The 15,188-nt window shown below is 33.4% G+C and overlaps 1 protein-coding gene across 4 annotated transcripts in view; it reads right to left on the reverse strand.

The window, feature by feature from the left end:
* The window catches only part of CPNE8 (copine 8), a 228,374-nt gene that overhangs the window by 131,956 nt on the left and 81,230 nt on the right, over positions 1-15,188 (reverse strand). For all 4 annotated transcript variants that reach the window (XM_069489292.1, XM_069489289.1, XM_069489290.1 and 1 more), the window contains one exon: positions 3,337-3,400. In XM_069489292.1, coding sequence (XP_069345393.1) covers positions 3,337-3,400 — 64 coding nt within the window. The remainder of the gene's footprint in view (positions 1-3,336; positions 3,401-15,188) is intronic.

Here is a 15,188-nt window from a genome sequence, read left to right on the forward strand (position 1 = left end):
TTCCTCAAAAATTTAAAAGTAGCACTAGCATTTGATTCACTAATGGGTATATACCCAAAGAAATTGAAATCAGTATCTGGAAGAGATATCTGTACTCCCATGTTCATTGTAGCATTATTCACAACAGCCAAGATATAAAAGCAACCTAAGTGTCCATCAACAGATGAATGCATAATGAAAATTTTATATATAAATATAAAATTTATACACACACACATACACACACACAAATAATGATGGACTATTCAGCCTCAAAAAAGAACATCTCACCATTTGCAACAACATGGATGAACCTGTAGGACATTCTGTAAGTGAAATAAGCCAGACACAGAAAGATAAATACTATTACACATGATAGCACTTATACAAGGAATTACAATAGTCAAATTCATGGAAGCAGAGAGTAGAATGATGGTTTCCAGGGGTTGAAGAGAGGACAAAATTGGCAGGTATTAGTGAAAGGGTACAAAGTTTGAATTATGCAAGATGAATAAGCCCTAGAGATCTATCGTACAGCATGTTGCCTACAGTTAACAACACTGCACTGCATACTTAAAAATTTGCTGAGAGGGCAAATCTTATGTTAAATGTTATTACAAAAATAGTAACAATAAAAAATAAATAAAGAGTGTGGGAGGAACCATTGGACGTGTTAGATATGTCTATGGCATAGATCGTAGTGATGGTTTTATGGATGTATACTTACCTCCAGGCTCATCAAGTTGTAGGCATTAAATATGTACAGACTTTTGTATGTCAATCATAACTCAATCAACTGGCTTTAAAAAAGACATTAGTATTTTACAAATGTATAAATTAAAGCTCCATGAACATAACCTCACTCAGGTGAAGAGTGAAAGAGACAAGACTAAAATTTAGGTGTCCTGACTCTAAAGCCTATGCTTACAGCACAAGTTAATAATTGGCAAGCTGTTTCTAAAAAAAGAATATGTAGATTTGTATGGTGTGATGGGGGATTTAAAATTATTTCATTCAAAATTCTAAACGATAATGCCTGATACTTTTAAAAATCCCCAAAATACAAATGAAAATTTTCTTCCGAAGTAACTATGAACATTGCTTTGAATACACTTTTGCATTCTACTATAATAGTATAGTAAGGAAATACTATTTAAAGGTATATAAGTATTCATAACAATGCCGATTATCAATAAGGCTGTTAAGAATCAGAATTAGAACATAGAAAACATAAGATGAAATTACAAAAAAAAAAGATGAAGTTACAAGATTCTAAGCTATTGACAAAAACATTACATCTATAATTTCTGAGTATGAAAAATCTATGTTGACTCATTGAAAAATAATTCCAGATATTCTTAAAGACTTAGTAGTAAAAGGAATGACATGTCATTAAGTAATAGATTCCCCTTCATTTGCATGGAAGCTGTAAAAGAATTTTTTAATGTACTTCCAAGCAAGATAATAGAATTGAAAATGGAAGATATTTAAGATGCCACCAGTCCATACTCAACTTATGCACTTGGTATCTTGATTGTATTCTTAAATAGAAGTGAAAATAATATATTCGTTGTGTACTTACATAAAACCATCTCAATGAGCTCAAGGTTTTGACAAAATAGCATGTCAATATCACTATAAAGAGCATGCATCTTATTGTCTATGACCTTCCTTTTCTCTTTCCTCCCTCATTATACAAAACACATATTATCATACACATATATAAATTCAGAGGCAAAAGTATAAAAGAAGATTACATGATATAATTCAAAGAAATCATTGTGCTACTTTAACTAAAAAATAGGAGGGTAGGGAATGTTTCTGCATTTAAATAATTATATAATTTTTGTAAGGCATTTTAAGTGTATGCGAAATACTTTCATATGCATTATATAGTCAAATTTAATGTTACAGTAGTTGTTTATCAGAGCTGGAAGGATTTTTTAAAATGGTCTAGTGACAGGTTCATATTTGGGTTTTTTTTTTTCCTTTCAAATATGAAAAGTAAACCTCAGAGTAGTCAAGTGACTTGGTAAGACAAAGTACAAGTTAATAGCAAAACCAAAACTCAACCTCATTTTGATGGTCTTTACCAACATTTTACTGTTGGTAGCTTCTGAGTATTTTACAGGTTAAAAAACTGAGACTGAGATGGCCACGACCTGCCCAGGGGGACAAACAACACTATGGTAGGAAGAAGAACAAGGCCTCAATTCGCATGTATTTTTAGCTATTTATATTCTAATATTAGTGTCTAATTCTTGTTTCTCTCCACAAGCCTGTTATTATGGTTTCCTATTGTTATTTCACTGTTTCCCCAGCCCCAGAAATCCCAAAAGTATGTAATCATTTCGTATACTCAGTTTCTATCATTTGCTGGCAAAATAATATCACATGGTTTTCTGACCATATTGTGCCGAAATATATGATGTAAATAAAGCCACGGTATTTATCTAAAATTAAAAAAGAAAACCTCTGGAGATAATAAACTATAGCTCTCTAAATAAAAAGTATAGCCAATGTCAAAGTTTTAAGGTTTTGGTATTTCGGGAAAGCTACTGTTCCTAACATCATCAAGCAATTAAAAATAAAGAGCCCTAGAGGTATAATCTAGGACAAACTTTTTTCCTCCGGAAATAACAATTCCCAGAGACCCACTGGACCACATTAAACAGATGATACTGACTTCAGATTCAGCAAGCCATCATTACGTCCAATGTGGAGTGTCACAGCTATCACCTCATTTCTTACTGACAGTGAAATCATCGAACATGAGTCAATGGGTTTATCAGTAAATCATAACCAAAAATAGCAATTTTCTAAAAATACAGAGTATGCACTCTATGCAGTCATATTCCCAGTTGGAATGACAGCTTGTCTTTCCTTCAAATATGGGCTTCCCAAGCTAACAAAAGATGAAATCAATATAAATTCTGGAGTAATTCAATTGGAAAAACAGGGGAAAGTATGTTATACAAATGGCTAAACTCAAGTGACTACACATATTCCTTCGGAATTAAGGTATAAATCTTAAAAAAATTTTGCACAAATTGAACTGATTGGTATAACTGCAATTCATTATACTACTGCTTAAAAAACAATGTTGATTTAGGTCTTAGCTTAATACTTTCAATTCCTTAAAAAAATTGTTAAAATAATTCATCATCCTTTGCAGACTATGAAATATAGTCTCTGGTCAAAGTGCTAACTATCTAAAGGGATATTTCACAGATTATAGAACTGTATAACACTTTTGTTAAAGTTACTTGAAAATTAATTATTTAAGTATAGTTTCAGAAATAGCACTTCAAAGAAGCATCAGAAATATTTTTTTAAATCAAAGAAGTATTTACTTACCCTGCAACAGTTTAGTTCCTCTGCTGTAAGTATGATGGTACCACACTTCCTCCCTGGAATTCCTCTATAACAAAAAATATACATACATTAATATTTTATATTAATATTACATAATATGCATTAATATTATATTTTTTTATATAATCAAATGAAAGCATACTAATAGGTGGGTTTTTCCCTAACAAAAGATAGTCCTAGTCTCAGCCTTTAATTTTTCCCATAGATCTACACTTCCCAATGCAGTTAAACTTTTAACATCACTTTAACCATGTCAATCCTCTGCTCAAGACTCTTCAATATCCCAATATCATCTAACATATAAAACATAATAAAATATATTATAATGTAATAGTCATGGGCCACATAATGACATTTCAGTAAACAATGGGTTGCACATATGATCATAGTACCATAATATTATAACAGAGATGAAAAATTTCTATGGCCTGGTGACATAACATTGTAGTACAATGCATTACTCATGTGTTTGTGGTGATGCTGGTGTAAACAAACCTAGTGTGCTGTCAGTCATATAAAAGTATAGCGTGTATGATTACATAGAGTACATAATACTTCATAATGATAATGAACAACTATGTTACTGGTTTATGTCTTTACTTTTTATCTTTAGAGTATAATCCTTCTCATAAAAAAAATAAAAGTTAACCGTAAAACAGCCCCAGGTAGGTCCTCAGGAGGTATTCCAGAAGAAGGCATTGTTATCATAGATGACAGCTTCACAAGTGTTACTGTCCCTGAAGACCTTCCAATGGGACAAGATGGGGAAAGGGAAGACAGTGATAGTGATGATCCTGACCTTGGGTAGGCCTAGGCTAATGTGCATGTTTGTGTTTTAATTTTGAACAAAAAGTTTTAAAAGTGGGAAAAAAAATTAAAAATAGAAAAAAGCTTACAGAAGAAGGATATAAAGAAAGAAAATATTTTTTGTGCACCTGTACAATGTGTTTGCGTTTGAAGAGTCAAAAAGTTAAAGCCTACAGTAGTGTACAGTAATGTCCTAGGCCTTCACATTCACTCACCACTCACTCACTGACTCACCCAGAGCAACCTCCAGTCCTGCAGGCTCCATTCATGCTAAGTGCCCTGTATAAGTATACCACTTTTTATCTTTTATACCATAATTTTAACTGTACTATTTCTATGTTTAGATATACAAATACTTACCACGTGTTATAGTTGTCTACACTATTCAGTGCAATAACATGCTGCATAGGTTTGCAGCCTAGGAGCAATAGGCCAAACCAGACAGCCTAGGCATCCAGTAGGCTACACCATCTAGGTTTGTGTACGTACACGCTATGATAATGTTCACACAATGACAAAACTGCCTAAAGATGCATTTCTCAGAACTTATTCCTGTTGTTATGTGATGCCTGACTGTAAAACAAAACTTTCTCCTACGGTTTCCATGTTTTTTATTATGTCATTAAAACCTGTCTAAAATCTTGGATTTTACTATTTCCCTCTTGTTTCATCAAGATGATCACTTATTTGTGCTTATTTCTTTTTTGTCTTCATTTCCATGCCCTGACATACCATTGTTAACTGTTCCCTATTCTGCCTCCATCTCTCAATATCCCCAGATGAAGTTCTATTTGTTCAAAAAAAATTAAAAAAACTTATCCAGAAAACCTCACACGAAGCACAGTCTTTTCCGCATTTCTATTGTACTTAAAGTTAGTACCAAAAGGTTTAGAACTTAATTATTCCCAAACTGTTAAAATCACATATTCTTACTTTTTATTTTCTCAAGTTGATTATAAGCTCTACAAGAACAATATTCATGACATATACCTCTTACAAACACAGAGTTAAATATCTATACGTATCAGGTGTTCAGTATATAAGCAAGTATGAAATATGGCGTCATGCATTGCTTAATGCTTATTTCTACCATCTCTTTATTCTCAATCAAGGTAATTGTACATGTCAGGATCTTCCATTTTCTCTAGTTCCTTGTAATTAAGAGCTCAATTAATTTAACTTTGCACATTTTTTTCTTAAAATATATATATCATTTTTAGCATCATTCTCTGATTTAACATCCTTAATCAGTTATTTTTTCTAATCCAGCTATATCTTTTATCCCTCTTCCTTCCATTTGTGAATCATGAGATCTATATTTTCAATATTATGGAAAAGTAAACATTCTGACTGAGATCTACCTGAACACACTTTAAAATGCGGAATAAAAAAGCAGAGGTCTTTATAAATGCTCAGATAACTTGGCAAGAAAGCAAGGACCAATCAGAAGCTGAAGATGGAAAGTCAGAAAGATAACCAGAATGGAACGCTGGAGAATGTTGTCTTTGGCTCCTGTCTTTTACGGTTACTTAGGGAATAAAGATTAAAGAGAGAGAAAGAGAGGAATTCACAAGGTGGGGAGTTTGATAAATAGCCAACCCACAGCCTAAAGCTTAGAACCCAAAGATTAGCTTGCCTAATTGGAGCACGAATAACAAATAAACATTCACTTTAGGGGCCTATAAAATAAATCCCTGTCTCAAAACTTGGTAATAAATGAAAGAGAAAAAAATGTATCTTAATAACTCAGGCCTTAGTCAGGTTTGCTGCTTATTTGGGTACTTACCAAAACTTTAAACCAAGAATTCAGTTTAATTTAAGTGACCATGGGTACCTAGTAAATGCAAATCCTCTCCAGAAGATGCTGCCTTCAAATTACATCTCAGAATACCTCACATTAAAAGTTTAAGAAGTATATATGAGGCTCATTTTAAAATACACAAAATACTCAAGGAAAAATGCACCCACCATAAGTTAGAATCTCCAAAACAATATGCTGCAGATTCAAACACAGATTTAGAATATTAGAAATATGCATAGCATACAAAACATAAGTATGCACAATATATTTAAAATTTAAGGAGGAGAATGGGAAATAGGAGTCACTAGCAAAGGATTATAAAATTAAGAATATTTGGAACAGAATACAGAGCTCAGAAATAAATCAAATGGTCATTGCCAATGCCAACATCCAGGTGCTTTCCCTTATGTTTTCTTCCAAGAGTTTTATAGTCTCTGGTCTTATACTTAGGTCTTTTACCCATTTTAAGTTGATTTTGTATATGTTATAAGGTAAGGGTCCAATTTTATTCTTTTGCATGTGGAAATCCAGTTTTCTCAGCATCATTTATTGAAGACACTACCCTTTCCCCATTGTGCCCTCTTGGTGCCCCTGTCAAAAATTAGTTGACCATATATGTTTGGATTAGACAGAGAAGAGACAACTAATTAATTAAAAGATGGATATAAAGAAATTATCCATAATGTAGCATAGAAAAGCAGACATGAGAGCTATTACAAAGAGGTTTAGAGACACAGAGTGCAAATATAAAAGGTCTAATATATGTTTAATCAGAGTTCCGCAAGGAGAAGGAATAAATAGAGGCGTGGCAATATTGGAAGAGACAATTAGTGGGAAACCTGTAGAACTGTTGAAACACCTCAATTTCCAGATACAGAAAGCCCAGTGAATCCCAAGCAGTATAAATAAAGATAAATTTAAACATAGGCACATGATAGAGCATAGAAAAACACCAAAGATGAAGAGCATATCTCCAAAGGAGCCAGAACGAAAAGACAGATGCACTATAAAGATAGGAATATTAAACTAAGAGCTGGCTACTCAGAAGCAACATTAGAAACTGAAAGACAATTGAAAAGATATCTTCAATGGATTGAAAGAAAATAATTGTCAATCTAGGATTGTAAACAATGAATGTATCTTTTAAGAACAAGCACAAACTATACATATTTTCATATAAATAAGAACAAAGTAAATTTATAGCCAATCATCTTTGCTTGAGAAATTTACAAAGGATGGACTTCAAACTGAAGTAAACGATTATAGATGGAAGATCTGAGATGAAAGAAGAAATAACAACAGAAGCCAAGGATAATAAATATGAATAAATCTTAATATTGACTATAAATAAATAACACTAATGTTAAAAACTAAAATAATGAATATAAAGGATAATAGCATTAATCAACAGGGTGAGAACTGAAGTTTTCTGATGTTCTCTTATTGTTCGGGAAGGAAGTAAAGAGGCTGAATAAGCAAAATTTGATAAATGAGATAAATATGTTAAAAATTTCTAAGAAAATACAATTATTTAAGTAGTTTATAACATCAAAGTTAGAAAAAGATTGGAATTATGCTTTTAAAATACAATCAATTCAAAAGAAATGAAAGAAAGAAGAAAGCATGGGACAAATGAGAAGAACTAAGTAAGTGATGGAAATGAACCCAAAGGAATAGCTACTCAAGTAAATGTAAATGAACTAAATTCTCCAGGTTAAATACAAATATTGTTATTCTATATTAAAAATCATGCATAAGCTATTTATTAATATAATAGACATCAAAATTTAAGAATTCAGAAAATTCAAAAGAAAACAATGGAATTATACACTAGAAAAAAACTAACCCTAATGAAAATCAGTGTACCTATAAATCTAACACTATTCTAAAAGAAAAAGTTTATTGAAACAATACAAAGCCAAGAAAAGACAAAGATAAGCTAAGAAACTATTCCATGCTAAAAGAGACTAGGAATAAAATAATTAAATTGTAATTCTTGATTAAATTTTAGACTAGGGAAAAGTAGCTATAATGACATTATTGGGGTAATTATTGAAATATGAATATGGAGGAATGTGAATTATATAACATCATTGTATAATTGTGAAGTTTCCTCATTTTGATTTTGATCATCATATTGGAGTTAGGTAAGAGAACATTCTTAATAAGAAATTCACAGTCAAGTATTTAGAGGAAAGAAGGCACAATTTCTCCAACAGTGTCTCCAACTTGTTCTCAAATGGTTCAGGAAAGAAAAAAAAAAAAACTGGAATATGAAACAGAGAATAATTAAGTGAATAGGATAAAGTTAGCTCCTGCTGAAAGTAAACAGGAGGTTCTGGACTGCTCCTGCAATTTTTACATACAATTGAAATTACATCAAAAGAGAAAGTTATAAACATTCCGGTGTAGGTGTCTTTTGGTATCTGACAGAGGTAGGGGTGGGGGGAGGGGAGGGGTGCACACCTACATGATGAGTGCTATGTGCACTGTCTAGGGAATGGACACACTTGAAGCTCAGACTCGGGGGGACGGGGAGGCATGGGTGATATATATAACCTGAACTTTTGTACCCCCATAATGAGCTGATATAAAATAAATAAATAAATAAAGAGAAAGTTACCAAAATAGATCAGCTTTGGAGACAGTTTCTCATACTTGTATTCTTCTATTATATCTTGTGACATATAGAAAAAATAATAAAAATTATCCCCAAGACAGCTGAAAATCATCTCAAGACAATTATTAGAGATGAGTAATCCTTTTTAAAATTGAGGACATGAGAGAGTAATTTGTTTTTTGTGTTATTTTGCTTGTTTTGCCTTTTGTTGATTGTTTCACATGTTTTGTTTTGATAACATCCTCAATTTCTCTATTTTTCACTATTTCTCCATCTCATCTGCTACTGCTTTATTTCATACCTTTATACTTTTGCTTGGATTACCGCAGTTTTTTGTTTCCTGACTGGTCTTAGGGTAGTACCCCATTAATTTGTACTCTCCATTGGTGCCATAATGATCTGATAATAAATCCTAACCATCCTCCAGTGTCTCTATATAGATTCTACAATAATTTTAAACTTATTAAGACGTAACATCCTTCATAAGATACACCACTGCTAAGTCATGCAAAATATATTTTCCAATCACAATGGAATAAAATTTGAAATCAACAGCAGAAGGAAAACTAGAAAATTCACAAATATGTAGAAATTAACACATTCTTAAACTACCAATAGATCAAAGAAGAGGTTACAGGGGATACTAGAAAATACTTTGAGACAAATGAAAATAAACACACAACATACCAAAACTTATAGGATATAGTGAAAACAGTACTAAAAGGAAATTTTATAGCTATAAATGCATATATTAAAAAAGAAGGCTCTCAAGTCAACAACCTAACTTTATACCTCAAAGAACTAGAAAAAAAACAAGAACAACCTAAACTCAAAGAAACTAAGAGTTGGTTTTTTGAGAGGATCAACCAAATTGACAAACCCTTAGCAAGATGAACTAAGAAAAAAAGAAAGATGACTCGCATAACTAAAATCTGATGAAAGAGGAGACAATACAACTGAAGCCACAGAAATTAAAAGAAGTATAAGAGAATACTATGAATAAGTGCAGGCAAACAAATTGGGTAACCTAGAAAAAATAGATACGTTCCTAGAAACACACAATCTACCAAGACTGAATCAATAAAAAAAAGAAAATCCAAACAGGCCAATGACTACCAAAGCGATTTAATCAGAAATCAAGAAACCTCTCAACAGAGAAAAGTGCAGGTCGAAATGGCTTAACTGGAGAATTCAAAAAAACATTTAAAAAAGAATTAACATCAGTTTCCTGAAACTCTGGCAAAAAATTGAAAAAGAGGGTATACTTCCAAGCTCATTCTATGAGGCCAGTATTACCCCAATACCAAAGCCAGTCAAAGATGCCACAAAAAAAGAAAGCTACAGACAAATATTCCTGATGAATGTTAATGCAAAAATCCTTAACAAAATACTATGAATAGCAAACTGAATTCAATAGCACATTAAAAGAATTATACATCATGACCAAGTGGGATTTGTGCCTGGGATGTAAGGATAGTTCAACATATGAAAACCGATCAGTGTAATAATACCACGTTAACAGACTAAAAAACAAAAAAATGTGATCATCTCAATTGATGAAGAAAAAGCATTTGATGAAATTTAATACCTGTTCATGATAAAAAGAAAAGTGCAATAAAATAGGAATAGAAGGAAACTGTCATAACATAACAGGCAATATATGTGAAGCCTACAGTGAGCATCACACTCAAAAGTGAAAGACTGAAAGACTTTCCTCTGAGATGCAGGAACAAGGCAAGTATGCCCACTTTCCCACTTCTATTCAACAAAGTATTGGATGTTCTGGCCAGAACACTTAGGCAATAAAAAGAAAAAAAAAAATCACCAAAATTGGAAAGGAAGAAACAAATTATCTCTATTCACAAATGACCTTATCTGATATGTAGAAAACCCTAAAAATTCCATGCATACACACACAAACTGGTAGAAATAATAAACAAATTCAGCAAAGTTGCAGGATACAAAATAAACACATAAATATCAGTTGTGCTTTTATATAGTAACAATGAATAATTTGGAAAGGAAATTAAGAAAACAATTATCATTTTCAATAGCATCAAAAAGAATAAAATACTCAGGACTAAACCTAACCAAGAGCTGATTTTACATTGAAAATTACAACACATCGCTGAAAGCAATTAAAGAAGGTATAAATAAATGCTAAGATAACCCATGTTCACGGATTAAAAGACTTAATATTGTTAAAATATCTATATTGCCCAAAGTAAGCTACAGAATCAAAGCAATCCCTACCAAAATGCCAATGTCCTTTTTGCAGAAATAAACAGAAAAATTAATCCTAAAGGAATCTCAAGGGACCCTAAGCCAAAACAATTTTGAAAAGTAGAATAAAACTGGAAAATTCACGCTCCTGATGTCAAAACATATTATGAGCTACAGGAATCAAAACAGTATGGTACTGGCATAAAGGCAGACAAACAGACCAATGAAATAGAATAGAGAGCTAAAAGAATCCTTATGTATTATACATAATCAAATGTTCTTCAACAAGGGTGCCAAGACTTCTTAATGAAGAAAGAATACCCTCTTCAATACCCGGTGGTGGAAAACTAGATATCCACATGCAAAAGACTAAATTTGACCTTTATACCACACAAAAAGTAACTCAAAATGGATTAATGACTTAATAAAGGACCTAAAATTGTAAAAACTCCTAAAAGAAAACACGGGAAAAGCTTCATAACATTAGTGCTGGCAGTGATTTCTTGGCTATGATGCCAAAAGCATAAGAAACAAAAGCATAAATAGACAAATAAGGCTGCACAAAATTTAAAAACTTTTGTGGATCGAAGGACACAGAGTAAAAAAATAAATCTACAGAATGGGAGGAAATATTTACAATTATATAGATGGGGGTTAATATCCAGAATATACAAAGAATTTCTTTAAATAATCTAATTGAAAATGGGCATAGGATTTGAATAGAAATTTTTCCAAAGATGACATACAAATGGCCAACAAGTATATATAAAAAACCATTCAACATCACTAATCATTAGAGAAATTCAAATTATATCCACAGTTAGCTATCACCTTATGCCCATTAGGATGACTACTATCAAAAAAAAAAAGATCAGAAAATTAGTGTTGCTGAGGATGTGGAAAAATTGTAACCTTTGTATGCTGTTGGTAGGATTATAAACTGGTGCAACTGCTATGGAATACAGTATGTAGTTTCCTTAAAAAATTAAAAGTAGATCTACCATATGGTCCTGAAATCCCACTCCTTGTGTATATCCAAAATAACTGAAAACAGGGTATTGAAATAATATTTGTACACTCATGTTCACAGCAGCACTATTCATGATATTTAAGAGGTGGAAGAAACCCAAATATCCATCAACAGATGAATAAATAAACAAAATGTGGTATATACATATAATGGAATATTATGCAGTCTTTAAAAAGGAAATCTTATCACATGCTACCAAATGAGTGAATCTTGAAGACATGTTAAGTGAAATAAACTAGTCACAAAAAGACTAATACTGTATAATTCCACATGTATAAGATATCTAAAGTAATCAAATTTTCAAAAAGAGAAAGTAGAATGGTGATTACCAGCAGCTAGGGGGAAGAGAAAAAGGGAGGCTGTTTAATGAATATGAAGTTTCAGTTTTGCAAAATGAAAAAATTCTAGAGATCTGTTTCATAGCAATGTGAATATACTTAACACTACTAAACTGTACATTTAAAATAGTAAAGATGATTGATAGAAAACACAACATGACCAATTGAGGTTATTCTAAGAATACAAGATTATGTAAAATTTTAAAATCTTGAACTTAAAATGCAAAAAACAAAAATACAATTTTTATAAAATAATATGACTTCAGGGTAATGAAGAATTTCTTTAACAAGTCATAAAAGTACAAATGATAAAGGAAAAGATTGAAAATTTCACATTAAAATTAAGAATGTTTATTCATCAAAGCACATCATATAAAAAAAGAGAAGAAAAAAAGTTATACACTGGGAGAAAATGTTTTAAAAATAGTCAAACAACAAAAGAATATATAAGGAATTCTTCAAAATCAGTAAGAAAATGACACACCACCTAATAGGAAAAAATGGGCAAGATTATGAACAGATATTTTATAGAAGATGGTAAATAAACAGGCTATATATGTGACAAAAGATTTTCAACCACACTGGGAAATGCTAATTAAAATATATGCCATACTGACAAAAAAAAGTCTAAAAATGTCAAGTTTTGATAAGAAGTAGAAACAAGTGGAATTCTTTCATACAGCTGTGAAAGGTAAGTTAGGCGTGACCATTTGGAAAGCAATTTGGTAATGTCTAATAGAATCCAAGCTGCTCATATTAGTTTTCTATAACTGCCATCGTAAATTAAATCAAATTTAGCAGCTAACATAATAATCATTCATTATTTCATAGTTATAAAGTCTGAAGTCTGGTGGGCTCAACCAGGAATTCTGCTTAGGTTTCACAAGGCTGAACTCAAGGTATCAGCCATCTTGGGTGCTTATCTGGAAGGTTCAGAGAGAGACTCTGCTCCCAGGATCATTCAGGTTGTTAACAGGCAGAATTTAATTCCTTCTCTTGGTTTCCATGTGGCCCCCATATCTTCAAGTCGGCAACAAGTAGGTTGAGTCCTTCTCACTTAGGAGGTCTAGCTCTCTTGCATTGTATCTCTTCTGCCTTTATAAGGATTCACATGATTACACTGGGTCTACCTACATAATCTAGCATAATCATCCTACCTTAAGGTCAGCTATTTAGTATGATTAACAATTTTAATTACATCTGGGAAGCTCCTTTTGCCATGTACTGCAACATAGTGAGAGGTGTGACATCAGAGGGTGAGGATAAGGGAAGCAGAATCTTGCCTACCACAGTCAGCCCTGTGGCCCTCATGACTCACAGTCCTCCCATATAAAAACACATTCACCCCCTCCTCCAGGTCCCTGAAGATACCATCCCATTATAACATCAGCTCAGTTCAAAAAATCTTATCAGCCCAAATGTTTCAAATTTCATCATCTAAATCATCTAAATCAGATGCGGTTGAGGGAACTGTGTCTCTAAGGAAACAATTACCTGCTTCGAATATGTGATGGATCAGGCACAGGATAACAGTCATGGACATTCCAGTTCAAACAGGGAGGAAATAGAAGGTAAAATGGAGTCACAAGTCCAAATCAATTTTGAAATCCAGCTGAGCAAACTCTGTTAGTTTGCTTTGTGGTTGTTTGTTTGTTTGTTTGTGGTTCAGAGCCCCACTGACCAGGTCGTTCTTCCTTTCTCATGAAAAGTAGCAAAAGAGTGCAACTGGGTAGTTTTATCAGCCTGTTTCCTGCCAGTAGATTTTGGAGGGTCTGACAACCTACTTTCATTCGTTCTCGCTCTTTGTCCTCTTTCAGTCTAAACTGGCAGTGTTTCTGCTGGCATAAAATTCTCAAGACCTTTGTGGGTCTCCTTCATATGTCCTGGGGACTCACTCCAGGAGACAACAGGCTCCCCCACAGATCATTCTAGATAATACAGTCTCTATTTCTGGCTTCTGCTGAGATAACTAAGGGTGCCTATTGGTCACATATGTAGTCTCTTCAAAGAGCCTTTTGTGTGACTGAATACTCTGATTTTTAGATCTCCTGAAATTTTAGCAGGAGTTGTAGAGTCACATCCTCATTTTTCTCTCTGTAGTACACTTTCCCAAAATTGAATCTCTTCATTTAAGAATCTTTTGCTGGCCGGGCGCGGTGGCTCATGCCTGTAATCCTAGCACTCTGGGAGGCCGAGGTGGGTGGATGGCTCAAGGTCAGGAGTTCGAGACCAGCCTGAGCAAGGGCGAGACCCCCGTCTCTACTAAAAATAGAAAGAAATTATCTGGCCAACTAAAATATATATAGAAAAAATTAGCTGGGCATGGTGGCACATGCCTGTAGTCCCAGCTACTCGGGAGGCTGGGGCAGTAGGATCGCTTAAGCCCAGGAGTTTGAGGTTGCTGTGAGCTAGGCTGACGCCATGGTACTTACTCTAGCCCAGGCAACAAAGCGAGACTCTTCTCAAAAAAAAAAAAGAATCTTTTGCCATTCATGTAGGCTGAGGGTTTCCCAGCTCATCGAGTCTGTTCAAAGAAATCTAGGTTTTTTTCTAACATGTTCTTCAAAATCCTCCTATCCTCCACCCACTCTTTGATTCAAAAACTACGTCCAAACTTTTAGGTGTTTACGATAGCAGCCACCCCACTTCCAGTTACCAAAATATGTATTGCTTTCCTAGTGCCATAACAAATGACCATAAACCTAGTGGGTTAAAACAGCACCCATTCATTATTGGACAGTTTTGTAGGTCAAAATTTCAGCAGGCTCAGCTAAGTATTTTCCTTAGGGTTTTACAAGGCTGAATTCGAAGTGTCAACTGGCCTGGGTTCTTGTCTAAGTGGGTCTGGGAAAGAATTAACTCCCGAGTTCATTCAGGTTGTTGGCAGAATTCATTTCTTTCTGGTGATTTCCATGTGGCTCTCTACATCTGCAAGCCAGCGGAGGTAGGTCAAGTCCTTCTCATGCTTTCAGTCTCTTGGACTTCCCCACCTGCTGCATCTCTCTGACTTCCTCT

The sequence above is a fragment of the Eulemur rufifrons genome, chromosome 16 (genome assembly GCF_041146395.1).
Source record: "Eulemur rufifrons isolate Redbay chromosome 16, OSU_ERuf_1, whole genome shotgun sequence".
In the NCBI taxonomy this organism is placed as follows: Eukaryota; Metazoa; Chordata; class Mammalia; order Primates; family Lemuridae; genus Eulemur; species Eulemur rufifrons.